At 45.1% G+C, this 15,000-nt stretch overlaps 2 protein-coding genes across 2 annotated transcripts in view; both read left to right on the plus strand.

Moving 5' to 3' along the window:
* peds1b (plasmanylethanolamine desaturase 1b) overlaps positions 1–2,587 on the plus strand; it is a 16,317-nt gene extending 13,730 nt beyond the window's left edge. The window contains exon 6 of the mRNA XM_076275742.1: positions 2,230–2,587. Within this exon, the coding sequence (XP_076131857.1) occupies positions 2,230–2,351 (122 nt within the window). The 3' untranslated portion in view covers positions 2,352–2,587. The remainder of the gene's footprint in view (positions 1–2,229) is intronic.
* Positions 2,588–8,508: 5,921 nt separating this feature from the next.
* LOC143114233 (ubiquitin-conjugating enzyme E2 variant 1) overlaps positions 8,509–15,000 on the plus strand; it is a 9,603-nt gene continuing 3,111 nt past the window's right edge. The window contains exons 1-3 of the mRNA XM_076275745.1: positions 8,509–8,604; positions 11,077–11,225; positions 14,108–14,233. Of these exons, the coding sequence (XP_076131860.1) occupies positions 8,583–8,604; positions 11,077–11,225; positions 14,108–14,233 (297 nt within the window). The 5' untranslated portion in view covers positions 8,509–8,582. The remainder of the gene's footprint in view (positions 8,605–11,076; positions 11,226–14,107; positions 14,234–15,000) is intronic.

Consider the following 15,000-nt stretch of genomic DNA (forward strand, 5'->3'; position numbering starts at 1 on the left):
CCTACCATTACAACAATATTAAATTAAATTCCAGACATTATATCGTAGCCTGCTAAATATCGGAAGGTGACCTTTTTTTCCCCCTTTTACGTATGTGTCACTTAATATTAGGCCTAATATCTCTTTCTACAATTTCTTCTTCCTTCCTTCTTTCCTACAAAAGCGCATGGAGCTCCAGCGATTTTGCAACTAGAAACTGTAACACAGCTAGTCTAACATTAACTTCTCCCCAGTGTTTTCTCTTATCTGGTAGTCACTGATCTGAGCTAATGAGCGAATTACCTGAAGTAACCTATCGTCGCGGGAGAATAAAAAAAACTTTTTTAACATCTCCAGTGTAATGGTGGGCATGTTAAGTTAACTGTGGCATTACCTACACACTAACCCCATGGTAATGCGAGTGATCATAATAAAATATAAAACGTGACATGTAAGTCCTTCGATATATAACCAGGCTATGAACTCATAAACATGAACAGCATAGTCATCGTTTGTCATTCACCGTGCTGTGAACAGAATTAAGATGCTAGGCTAAAGAGCTTGAGATTCAGACAGGTGAGCACCTGGGAATGGTTGTGCATTGTGTCAGAAAATAGCAATTTGATAAGTGATCATGCATCATATCAGCGCAAGCTTGGTCCTTCAGGGCGGAACAAGACCCCTCCGCTGTGCGCCCTGTCGGGACTTATTTTCCCAATAATGACCGGCGTTCTATACATTATCCCTTACTTAACTTCCGGGAACTATTTGAGGCTTCCATTAGCCGCCATTGTTGAAAAAAAAATGGAATATTAGCATCAATGGAGTTGTCGCAACTCTCCATCTATATGGCTCTGGTTTGTGTAATCCAGAACACTTTATTACGTTTGTGTAGTCCAGAACACTTTTGTTACATTTGTGTAATCCGTAACACTTTTATTACGTTTGCGGCTCTCTTCTAAACTACTCTGGCATTTTGAGCTCCTGAAATGGAACAATTTGATAATGCTGTCGGCCTCTGTACTCATTTGATAACTGGATCTGAAAACGACAATGTAGAAACTCACAGTAGTTTGCTGATCGGGTCTTGTCTCACTCACGTCAGCTTGCTGATCCGGTCTTGTCTCACTCACGTTAGTTTGCTGATTGGGTCTTGTCTCACTCACGTTAGCTTGCCGATTGGGTCTTGTCTCACTCACGTTAGCTTGCTGATTGGGTCTTGTCTCACTCACGTTAGCTTGCTGATTGGGTCTTGTCTCACTCACGTTGACTTCCACTACAGGCCTCCCAGTGATGAATGCAACCGGGACAGCGAAAAACAAGCTTTACTGGTCTTGCTGTCTTTGTTAGCATCTGTAGTGCAGTTAAGTTCTGCATTTTACAATGCTGACAATTGTTTGAGTGGTCATGTGACTTGTGTGAAAGGTCATGTGATCCGCGCTTCAGGTGTCACTACGGGTGTCCCGTGTGGACAAGATTCCGTAATTTGTAAACATGGATGTGGATGGTGATAATACAGCTGAAAATCCATTGCCCTGGCCAAGCAGAGAGAAGGCTCAGGAAGCCATTGCCGGTGTGTTGACTTAATTAGCTAATTAGAGCTCATCTCAGGGCGACAGTTCTGTACAATGTTACGACCGGCTAAAAGAGGTTAGTCAGGACAACAGAGAGAACTTTAACAAATAAAATATTTATTTAAAAGTAATCAAAATAAAAAATCATTATCAAAAGATGTCTAGGGGAAAGTAGAAGCATGTATGCAAGTGTGTGCATATGCCAAGGTCAGTATTATGATAAAAAGGTGCCAGTGGGAGAGAGCTAACCCAAAGGTGCCTGCAACAGAATGTGCCTAACCGAAAAGTGCCCCCAAATCAATAGAGAGAACATCCCCTTCACTAGGTGTGCGTGATTAGCTAATTGGGCAAGCTAGGCCTGCATTGCCCATGCAAAGGCCATGCCAGGCCTGAAGGGGGCACAGGGGGTTGTAACAGATTTGTGATTAGAATAATCAAGATTAAACATAAAACATAGATAAAACAAAGGGAAAATTTTAACTTTTCCATGATATATTTTGAGATGGACCTGTATTTAAAACGAAATATCATTTTAAAATTACAATGGAATAGTGTACATGTAGCCATAGTCCTTGTGATACAGGTTCCTTGAGTGTTCACATGCTGACCTCTGTTTGTTTGTGTGTGTGTGTGTGTGTGTGTGTGTGTGTGTGTGTGTGTGTGTGTGTGTGTGCAGGCTGGCTAAACTACCCATTGGAGAAGCTGGGTTTCTGGCGGAACCTTGAGGAGCTGATTCAGGGGGTGACGGGGGAGAAGCCGCGATCCGACGACCTCAAGTGGGCCCACAAGACCAACTAACCACACATGCACCACACACACACACCACATGCACCACACACACACACCACATGCACCACACACACACCACATGCACCACACACACACCACATGCACCACACACACACACCACATGCACCACACACACACCACATGCACCACACACACACCACATGCACCACACACACACACACCACATGAACCACACACACACCACATGCACCACACACACACACCACATGCACCACACACACACACCACATGCACCACACACACACACCACATGCACCACACACACACACCACATGCACCAAACACACACACCACATGCACCAAACACACACACCACACACACAGCCCACATACACACATCACACATGCAACCCACACACACGCCCACCACATACACCCCCCCCCCCCCCCCCCCGCCCCACACACACACACACACAGCCCACCCCCCCCCCCACACACACACACACACACACACATCCCTGTCCAAATAGCAGCTGACTGGAGGCCCGGGTCCATTCTGTGGTTCTGCGCCGGTGTCATCTGATCTGCTGTCTGGCTGGTCTGCTGCAGCGCCTACCTCAGAGACCTCCACTGCAGCCGACCCCCTTCCAGCACCCCCCCCCCCCCCCCCCCACACACACACACACACACACATACACACACACACACACACACACTCTCCACTCGACGTGCAGGAGGGGTTTCTGAAGGACCGATCTAGAAGATGCCCACAGCCGCAGTCACCCGGGTCGGATCCAGGCTTTCTTCCTCACCCTGATGCTCGGACTCTTCGGGAGAGTGTGTGTGTGTGTGTGTCTGTGTGTGTGTGTGTGTGTGTGTGTGTGCGCTTTGCTTTGCTTGAGCTGACGTTGAGACTTAAAGCAATACTCCCCCGTAGTCTTACAGCAGTGGCTCATCTGAGATCTGTTCTGACCAGCGTCTTTTCCTCTGGCCAGCGCGCTCTCAGCACACCCTTTACGCTACGCTCTTCAGGCCATGGACAGTCAGCTGCACACACAAACAAACAAACAAACAAACAAACAAACAAACAAAGCACTTAGTCTTTTTGGCAAACACCGGATGTGTCTGAATATCCGAACTGTGAAAATACTTGAACAGAGGAAGACGTCCTCTCATCTGCACCCAAGGGTTTTTGCTTTAGTTCTTTTCAGTTCAGTTTCCATAGTGACAGAACAGGGCTGAACGCCTGGGACATGTGCTCTTGTGTCGCCGCCACGCATCAAGTGTCACATGTGGCTCTATGGCCTCCAGCGCACCAGGGGGTGCTATTTGTTTCCAGAGGGGCTTCGGACACTTCAGTGTCTTCATCCTGTGCTTGTGTCCCGATGGGCAAAGCTGTCAGTTATGCAGTTATCCTCCTGTAGCCTTACCAGCCAGGGAGCACCTGACCCTGAAACCAGCCGGGCCTGATTTAGACCTGGTTTAGACCTGATTTAGACCTGATTTAGGCCTGCATCTAGTCCAGAGTCGGTGGCTCTCCTGGCTCAGTGCAGTGGAACCGTTCTCTTATGCTGGTCAGTGTGCCCTTCACAATGCCTTTGCTTTCTAGGACTTTCTAGAGCTCAGAACGCTACTTTTGTGTTTCAAACCAGGGCTCTGCCTTATGCTGACAGGCAGAAAACTCTCTCTCTCTCTCTCTCTCTCTCTCTCTCACACACACACATGCACACACACACACACATACACACACACGCACACACACACACCATTCCAGCTATCATGCCAAATTCCACACCTCAAAACGTTTCTTCCCATCACTGTAGTCCTTTGCAACAGTCATTCCCATGTTTAGGTGTCCTTGTTTGCGGTCATTCCAAAAAAGTGCTTCTTTCTTGGTGCTGTAGTAAAGATTATACAATGCAAATTGCGTGAAGTGACGAAGACCAGGGTTGCCAGGTTACCACAGCTTCCTCCCGGAATAACAGCCAATTTGTTAGTCTTATCTGTTCATTTTACTTTCAAGCATATTGACTAGAGATGTATTACATACAACTTGTTAGAAACTAATCCAGCACAGACCTATGCAGTCTGATATTAGATACCATGTTATGTCTTAATTTAGAGTGTGTAAGAGCAGTGCATGTCTGGCAGTAAGATATGTTTTTGTATATAATTCTGCTTTGCTTAAGGCTCTCGTGTAAGTGACAGAGTGACTTTACAGAACGCAGTGGAGCATTCTTACGTGCCATCTTCAGGCAGCTGCAGAGGCTCCACACACTAATGTTTAAGATGGCCGACAGGCCTGTCAGTGAGCCCCCGTTGGCAAGCCAGACTCTGATCTAAAGCCACAACCAAGTCAGGCCATCATGAATTTGCACACGGTTTCCATGGGAACTATCTCGCTACATATCCACCCACCCACACCACCCCCCCATCCCCGGTCCACTTTTCTACCTGTATGTGGAAATGCTTGAGTATAGAATTCAGCCGTCTTTAGAGTGATCTGTGGGGTCTGTAGTCCTGGTGATCTGTGGGGTTTGTAGTCCTGGTGATCTGTAGGGTTTGTAGTCCTGGTGATCTGTGGGGTTTGTAGTCCTGGTGAGGTGGCCCTGGAGCAGGGAGGGGCCTGAGAGAGGAGTTGGTTCGCAGCTGGTTTACAGGAAGTGACAGACTGGTTCTGTGTAGTTAAAGATGTGGCAAAAACAATGACTTTGGCAGGCATCTGCCATATCAGAGCACAATCCCTTCCATAGTCACCCAGTGTGTGCGTGTGTGTGCATGTGTGCGTGCACGCTCCTGTTCGAAGTGCTATAAATGAATGTCCACTGCTGAGTAGCCTTACTGTACCTCAGCTCGGCCCTGCAGTGCCCAACTCTCCCGCTGGACAGGCCTCTTCCCCAGGAGAGGCCCAGCACACGCGTGCTCACTGCAAATCAGGCCAAAACGACAACATAGACTAAATTGGGCCACTACAATATCTATCACAAGGTTTTTAAAACCGGGGGCCCCAAACGTATAAGGTTTTGTTACAAAAATCCTGTCAATATGAAAGACAGAGGATGACCGCACACTCTGGCTGCCCAGATGCCACTGTGGTTTAATAAGGGACAACGGCCACTGGCCGAAACCATAGCGACCGAAACGCTGTCTCTTATTAAACCGCTGTGGTATCTGAGCACCCAGAGTAGTGTGTCATGTCACCTATCCTATCCAGCACCTCCCAAAGTTCCATGAGTCGGTGTGCGTTCGCCTTTTCAACATAAAAACATCCTGTCCAACCATGTCATGTTGAGATGATTCCCTATTTTAAAAGGTCAAAGGTCAGTAGAAATAATGGCAGTGAGGAATCGTGTTACCAGTAAGCTGCCTAGCTGTTCTCTGGCCGAGGATTTACTGGACCAGGTCCCGCCCAGAGCTGGGACTTATCCATATGATCTATAGAAAAGTCAGTGATGAGTCAATGCTACTTTTTTGTGTGAAGGGCAATAATGAAGGGTCAATCCATATTTTCTGTATAAAGGTCAATAATAAAGGGTCAATTTTTATCTTTTCTGTATAAAGGTCAATAATAAAGGGTCATTTCATCTTATCTGTACAAACGAGGGGTCAATTCGAGCCACCACATGGTGTGTGCCAATGATGTCATTATGGTGAAGTGTGTCTCCTAGTGCTTTGGGGTTTAAGGGAGTTTTAGCCAGGTGATTTCTATGGTGGGGGGGGAGTGGGAGTCTGGTGATTTCTATGGTTGGGTGGGGGGAGGGGCTGGTGATATCTATGGTGGGGGCGAGTGGGAGTCTGGTGATTTCTATGGTGATGAGTGTGGTGGAGGACCTGTGTGTAAGGGTCACTTGGGTGCTCCTAGTCATGTAAAACAGTAGAAATGGTGCTCCTGTGTTGATGGATCAGGCCAAACAAAGAGTGTGTACGTGACAGCCATTTATATTTTTAATATCAGCATAGAATCATGTGCCGCTCAGTGGGCTTCTCTCTAGGTTGTGTCAAGATTGCTCTGCAGTGTAGGGGGAAACCGGGCAGGTAGCCGTGAGCTAAACCGTGCCTGTAAGTGTGTGTTAGTTCCTGGACAGTGGTCAGCTTTTCTTAACATTGTGTTGGGTGACGGGAATACTCTGCCTATATTAGTCTGCCTTTGGGCTGCTGTTTTTGAGGTATTTTACTGTGTATCTTGATATTTTGTCGATTGTCTGTCTGTAAGGATGGGGGCGGTCGGGTGGGGAGATTTGGGTGGAGCTGGCTCTAGCCTACCCATGATGCCGTCTGATTCTCTGGACCGGCGTGTGCCCTGACCCGACAGGGCTCTGGTCCAGAAATGACAGACGGAACCTTTCGGACCAGATCAGGCCGGTTCTACCACACACTTCTATATATACACACATATATACACTATAGGCCAAAGGGGGCAGCAAGCAACATCTTTTGCTAATTAGCTAATTAGCTTCATCCCCCATTTTCATGTAGAGTTGTATATTACTACTCTCCAGATTGATATTCTAATGAAATAAGAAGTTATTTTAATGTTATCACAGATAAGGATAACGCCTCTAACTGTTGCTGGTTTTCTGCAGCGGCAGCCTTGTGGCAGATAATTGTGGAGTGGTTCATTGTTGCCACAGCCTGTGATTTAAATTTCCCCATATTTCGGAAGGGGTTTGCTGAAGGAAAGAAAACATGCTTTTTTAACTATGTTATACTGATATATCAATAACCATGCCTTGATGCCTTTCTGTTGTCTCCCATTTGGGAGTACTGTTGTACATATATTTATAAATAAACTAAATAACTATAACTATCTGTTGCTTTTTGAGTGTTATTGATTTGTAATCTGTTCATTTGTAAACAAAGAAATGAATTAAAGATGAGTTAAATGTATGTTAAATGTTATTCGGTATGCTGAGAGGGACATACATCTTTGAGTAAATGTATGTTAAATGTTATTAGGCATGCTGAGAGGGACATACGTCTTTGAGTTAAATGTATGTTAAATGTTATTCGGTACGGTATGCTGAGAGGGACATACGTCTGAGTTAAATGTATGGTACTGCATGCTGAGAGGGACATACGTCTTTGAGTTAAATGTATGTTAAATGTATGGTACGGCAAGCTGAGAGGGACAAGTCTTTGAGGACAAGTATGATTTTTATTTGATGTTGTATATTACCGGCAGGGATGGGCAAAAATATGTTAAAATGTATTTTAAAATAAAATACCAAATACCTTCATTTTAACTGTATTAAAATAAACTACAAAATAGGCCTACTATGGCCACCACACCAGTATTAAAGTAAAATACTGTATTTTTGTATTTTGAAAATTCTTAAAATACTTTTCAATGGCATGACATCACTTCCATCCACTGGCTCTCATCAATGCATTGCTCAGTTGATTAATAGGGCAATGTTTGAAAATTCGTTCAAAAGTCGTACAAACCCAACTCTAACCACTGTACCACAATGAGAATGAGAACCACAGAATGTGAGTAGAGATCAAATATGTTTACAGGCAAACATTTAGCTTAAAACTCCAATAAGGCTTCGTATAGGCCTAATGTTCCAAAACAGTTCATAGGTTAATGCAAACTTGAGAGGGAGAGTGGTTGAGCAAGTAACTGAGGCCGAGTGTGTGGGTGTGAGAGGGAGTGTGGATGTTTGTGTGTGTGCCCTATGGCCTACATTGCAGGAGTCTGTTCAGCTTGATGGATTTTAGCGCCACCAACTTTTTTTTTCTAAGTCTGCCATTTTGTCATTGATTAAGCCTGTTATCAACCCAGCAAAGGAAAGCAACTGTTCTACTGGCAGAGAATAGGAAGACTGAAATCTCTCTCTTTCAAAAAATAGATGCGTGATAAGGGGATACTGTTCCAAAGACACAAGTCTCACCCATAGACAGTGAAACCTAATTCAGCACCAATCAGAAGCTGCATTAGTTTGCACTGATATGACATCATCACATAGACATCTCACAGTATTTTGCAGTAGCCTATTTCTAAAATGCACAAATATTTGTAAAATATAAAAAATGAAGTTTTGATACAAAATGCAAAGCCATTTTCCCCAAACCAATCAAGTGCGAATAGCCAAATACTATTTGGTATTATAAATACGTATTTTAAATATATCATAAATAGTGACCATCCCACCCTGGAAACTGGCGTCAAATGAGTTAACGCTTTTTTTTTTCTATTTAATATTTTTGGGTTAATGTGATGTGCGCTGCACCCGGACCTGTGTGGTAGCGTGCGCGCACCCACTGCACAGCGACAAGATGGCGGTCTCCGCCGGATCAGGTAAATTAATTTCTCAACATGAGCATAATCTTTTTCAGTGTTGCGTGGTTGAATCTGATTCACGTACGTGTTATTATTTAGGAAGGTTATACCTTTAACATACATACTGTGTGTGATCACCCTCCAGAGGGATACCACTTAATATGGTAGTCATCAAGAACACCGATTGAGTTTAACGCTAGCTAAGGCTAGCACTTAGCCAGCTAGGTTAGTTTGCAAGGCGGGCTAGCTAGTGAGCTGCTGCCTTCTAACGCAATTTGGTACTGTATCCATGCCTTTGTTTGCTAGCTTGCTAGATGACATCATTATCGTGTTATATGTTCATGCCTAATTGGGTCATGAATTGTGTTTGGGTTTTCTGCAAGGTTCGTTCAACAGTTAGCCAAAATGTCCTGACTATAACGTTATGTTACGCTTGCCAATAACTCGGTGCCCCTTCAAATACCCAACACCTAGCCACCAACTGCCGCGTCACTCATCGCGCTTTGTTGTTATGCTAGCCATCCAGTCCTCTGGCATGTCATGCATTGTACAGACGGCTATGCCTCCGCATGAACCTTTTACTAAGTTTTCTATTTTCTACATCTTACGAGCAGTGTGTCTTTGTACGAGTTCTGTTGAACGCAGTTCTATGATGTACGTGGATTCTGTTGAAGTTGACGCAACGACAAAACCTAGCTAACGTTAGCTGTGAGATTCATGCCATCTGTCAAGTAACTTAGCTAGCTAAGCTAGATGGCTAGCAGCATTGCAGCTTGCTAGCAACATCTTGTCTCCTTGTTTTGGCTTAACGTTAGCAGTATCTGCAAGAATTATGCCATTTTGTTTTTGCCCTGACAAACATAAACGTGGGTTCGAAGCCTCTTTACACACTCCTACATTACATGTAAATGCTAAACAGAAGCAGTGCGTGTGAGGAAAGGGATGCCAAACGCGTTACATGCTAGCTGCTACCAACATTATAACGTTACTCTTGATGGTGTTGCAGTATGTTGATGTTCGGTTTCTAATGAACATTTCTTGTGACTTTTATCAACTTAAATATCAATTACTGCTGGTGTATTTGTTGTCGTGCTGTTATGAAACTAGGTAACACGGCAGATGAGCGAACATGGGGGGAGGGGGGGGGGGGGGGGTGCGTGTCCTTGACTGTCAGGTGCATCCAGGCAAGATCCCAGCGCATTAACTTACTACGGACCGGACTTTCACAGAGCCTCGATGTCCGCAGGGCTGGTCTTCTGCCCTCTGATCTGTGGTTCTGATCTTTAGTATCTCTGGTGTGGGAAACTGGGCTCTTTAGTTCGGTACTGTTATCTCTGATCTAATAAACTGCTCCTGAACCGGTTTGGGTGCAGTCGGGAGTTTTCTCCGTTTGAATGGGTTCCAAGGCGGGGCCTTGATGACTACTAGTTCCTCTCTAGTTCCCTTGCTTGTCTGGTTTTTGCTGGACTAGATTGTATCTGCTTTCTGTCACTCTGCTGTTTTTTGTCAGTGCTAGGCTCTGGTCAGCTTTCTACTTAGAGAAGTTTCTCCACATAGAGGTTTCTGGTCTACTTTCTCCACAAAGAGGTTTCTGTTCAGTTTCATAGTCGGGCTCAGGCTAGCCACATCGGACATTTTTACTACTACATCGTACATGTACATTTCACTACTAGTTGTACACTGATATAACTGTATGACAAATTCTGAATTGATCATTGCTGCCTGGTCCCAGGGCTACTGTTTTGGGCTAGTTTTTCCTAAGCTATTTGTGTCTGAGGTTTCTTAGGGCGTACTCACACTATGCCATCCGTACTGTACCTGAGATCGTTTGACCAGTGTGATCGCTCCGTACCGTACCCGGGCGTGGTACGCTTATCTGTGCCAGGGTCTGCTTGAGAAGGTGGACTCGGGCATGGTACGGTTGGGCTTATGATTGATCGTGCCTATGCCAACATTCTACAGCACAGCAGCTCAACCGTGCCTGGGTACAGTTTGAGAGTATGCAGTGTGTGTGCACCATGAACGGGAGAGAACCGTACTCCGGCACGGTACAAGTGAACCATGCCCAGTGTGAGTACACCCAAGTCTCAAAATGATTGTGTGTGTCCACCGGTCATCAGCGAGAATCTTGCAATTTGCGTCCCAGAGTAAAGGCCTAATGAGGGGATGGCAAAGCCTATCACTAACCACAAGTGCATGGGCCCCCTGTGGCAGGAAAAACATCCCTTTTCTGTCCTTAAGCTGCTGATGGGCGAAGGTGATGCTTGGTGCTCTCTGTAGGACAGATGGTGCTCTTATTTGGTGCTCTCTGTAGGATAGATGGTGCTTGTACTTTGTGCTGTTTCTGTTATCTATTTAGGATAGATGCTGCTAGTACAAGCCATTTGAAAAACCGAGCCAGTTGTTAAAAATGTGTAGGTGTAACCTTGTAGCATGTTTATCCGTGTGTGTGTGTTTATGTTTACTTGTCTGTGTGTGTGTGTTCCACAGGCGTGAAAGTTCCTCGTAACTTCCGGCTTCTGGAAGAGCTGGAGGAGGGTCAGAAAGGCGTTGGAGATGGAACGGTCAGCTGGGGCCTGGAGGATGACGAGGACATGACCCTCACCAGGTGGAGAGGCATGATTATAGGACCCCCACGGGTGAGCACACACACACTCACACACACTCACCCTCACCCTCACCCTCACCAGGTGGAGAGGCATGATTATAGGACCCCTGTTAGGGTTATAGGAGGGTGAGCACACACACAGGCACACACACACACACACACACACACACACACACACACACACACACTCACCCACCCTCACCAGGTGGAGAGGCATGATTATAGGACGCCCACGGGTGAGCACATGCACACGCACACACACACACACACACACACACACACACACACACACACACACACACACACACACACTCACACTCACCTTCACCAGATGGAGAGGCATGATTATAGGACGCCCACGGGTGAGCACACGCACGCACACACTCGCACAGACACACACACACACATACACACCCTCACCAAGTGGAGAGGCATGATTATATGACCCCCACGGGTGAGCACACACACACCACACACACACACACCCTCACCAGGTGGAGAGGCATGATTATATGACCCCCACGGGTGAGCACACACACATACTGTCACACATTAGATTCTAGAACATCACACACACACCAGGTGGAGAAGCATGATCAGACCAGATCAGTCATAGGACCCCCAGGGGTGAGCACACACACACACACGCACGCACGCATGCATACTGTCACACGCGCACACTAGAGATGCGCGGATGGGCTATTATTTCAACCGTAACTGCATAGCAAAACTTATCATCCATCCGCCATCCATCCGCACCAAACATTTTTGACCAATTTTCAAACCCGCACCCGCCCGCCATCCGCTGGTTGTTTTAATGTATGGGTGATGCGGCGCTGCTGACGTGAGGCTAGAAAGCTCTTGCCTGTTCTAGAAAGACTGATCCAATGCAGCAAATATATTAAAAGGCTAAAGTCCTTCATTGGCTATGTTGTAGCCTATCCCCAGAATATCAGCAGCAAACTCGGTCTCTGTCTCGCAAAACAGTCTCCAAATAAAACGCACATCCGCCTGTAGCCTACAATTTTATCATTGTAATAAAAAAACGCAATTTGGCACATAATTTCAACATGCTGCTATTTAGCCTACTACTAAATGCCTATTGTACTTTATTTTTTGCAAAAAGAAAGAAATCCTTAATAAATCCTTAAGAAAAAAAGTCATTCACATTATAGGCTACTTTACGCACGTCATGTCAGGGTGACACTATGACAAGCCTGCTCTGAAGACTCCCATTCATTTTGACTGCATGGGAAGAGAGAGATTCAAAAATTCATTTTATACCAGCAGGCCGATCGGAAAACTATGGCGCCTGGATATTAAAGAAACGCGACTCTATTCATTCCGAAAGTCCACCGCACAACAGTGCAACGTGCATGTTCACATTTTTAGTAACAACCGCCAAACTTGCTTGCTTGCCTTACACATCTAAGTTTTCCGACTATTTTTCTTACCTTCTTTTTTCCGCTGTGGATGTTATTGAGCTTTAACTCTTACGTTCTGAACATCTCGCACTGCCATTGCCCGATGTCATATGTGGTGGAGAAGCATGATCAGACCAGATCAGTCATAGGACCCTCAGGGGTGAGCACACACACACACATGGACAGACAGACATACAAACACAAACAAGGACAGACACACACACACACACACCAGGTGGAGAGGCATGATCATAAGACCCCCACGGGTGAGCACTTGTCCTGACACATACAAACACAACACACTGGTCATACACAAGAACATCTAATACACCAACTCACACACATAAAACAGCTGACACATTCTACTGTCTAGAACAGCAAAACACACACACACACACACACACACACACACACACCCCTCTTGAACAGCTAACACACACACACACACACACCTCTTGAACAGCTAACACACTACTTCTTACATTGTATTAGGTCCCCTCTAGCGTCTAGAGCAGGAAACATACAAGTCTACTACAACACATTTATTACAATTAACATATCACCTAAATAATAATAATAATAAAATGCCAATATTAGTAATAGACTAAATAAACGGATAACAGAAAAGAAACAGTAACCATAAACATGTACAAACAAACGCTGTAAGAATTAATTACTTTGACTTTACTTATTACTTTGAAGATCCCAAAACTTTTGCTAGAAGGAAGAGTAATAGATAAATGATTCCAGTAAGGGGAGATGAGAAGAAAAGAGTCCCCAGATGGTGTTTGTGTTTTTGGTGTGGCCTGTTTTCATGGTGACCTTTTAGCCTCTCTGCTCTGGTCTTCCTTTGGTGTACACTCACTACCTATCTCCCTGACAACAGACAACAGGGAGTTGCTAACAGCACTTACACATGACTCATGGACACACAAGCAAGCACATGCATATCCATACTACACTCTCACACACACACACACACATGCACACACTCTCTCTAGACACACAATCGATTTTAGCTCTGTGAGTTTATTTTGAGTGTGGGTGTGTGTGTGTGTGTTCGTGTGTGTTCGTTAGGTCTCTGTGTGACTATGTGTGACATTCCATCTAAGCTGAAAAGTCTGTGTGTGTGTGTGTAAGAACAGGTATGTGACTGACATTATCCCATCTGAGCTGACAGACTGGTTTTATGGTGGTGTGTGTCGAACCGCTAGTGAAAAAATAAGCAACACACACCTTCCGCTACATGAAGACCGGGACATTATGAAGATTACATTATTTTAGAGAAACAGTATCATGAAGATTACATTGTTTTAGAGAAACATTATTATTATTAAGATAACAGCAGGTTGCAGTGTTAGCCGCATTCCAGGTCTCTAATCTAATCCAAGCTCATACTGGAGGCGACCCTTGTGAGCGGTTGCTTCTAGTCCACCATTTTGTTTGTCAGTTTGATTCTGTCTACTCATCCTTCTCTCTGTGTTTTCAGACTATCTATGAGAATCGCATGTACAGTTTAAGGGTGGAGTGCGGCCCGCGCTACCCCGAGACACCCCCCTTCGTTCGTTTCGTCACCAAGATCAACCTGAACGGCGTGCACAACTCAAACGGTGTGGTGAGTGTCCAATCACAAGGCCCGTAGAGTGTGGGTGGGTGTGGGTGTGGGGTCGTGTATGAAATTTTTGTACACACACCTTAATGCATTCTCTGCTGCTACCTGCAGCGACACGCACATGCGCACTCTCTCTCTCTCTCACTCACACACTCACACTCACACACTAGAGCTGTCAATCTTCCTCCATAATCCCATTCGAGTTTCATATATTATTATTTTTATTAATCGATTTATATTGCAGTGTTTCCTCTTATGTTGACTTGGTAGTGGCGGCCCCCCACGGTTTAATTTTCTTCCCCCACGGTATCAGAAATGGGGCAGACGTACAATAGTCGCAGTTGCCTTTCAAAATTCATTGTGCAGACCTGTTGTAGATTCTCCAAATATACAGCTCAATCACAACTGAAAATAATGCCTCATTGTGTGTGAATAGAGGTGAATACATATAATTGTTTGTGTTGCAGCAAAGTGTCAGTTGTCAGTTCCGTGGGACGGTGGGAGGGGTTCGGACAGGCCTGCCCCCACTGCTTAAAAAAATCCTAGAGGAAACACTGTATTGGAATATTTAATGCTCAAATATTGCCTATTATTAATATTTACTATGCATCTCTATACATTGTATAAACGGACTAATGCATTGCCAATGCCACTATAAACACGTGCCTCTATGTTTGATAATGCCAAATTAAACTTTTCCGTATTGGAGAAAAGTTTGCTTTCTTTTTTTCTACCGGCCCGCGATTCCATGAACCATTGTGCCTATGAAT

The sequence above is a fragment of the Alosa pseudoharengus genome, unplaced genomic scaffold, assembly GCF_046254945.1.
Source record: "Alosa pseudoharengus isolate Yale_2024_CS ecotype anadromous, Long Island Sound unplaced genomic scaffold, YU_APseudo_1.1 YU_APseudo_1.1_scf_9, whole genome shotgun sequence".
Lineage (NCBI taxonomy): Eukaryota > Metazoa > Chordata > Actinopteri > Clupeiformes > Clupeidae > Alosa > Alosa pseudoharengus.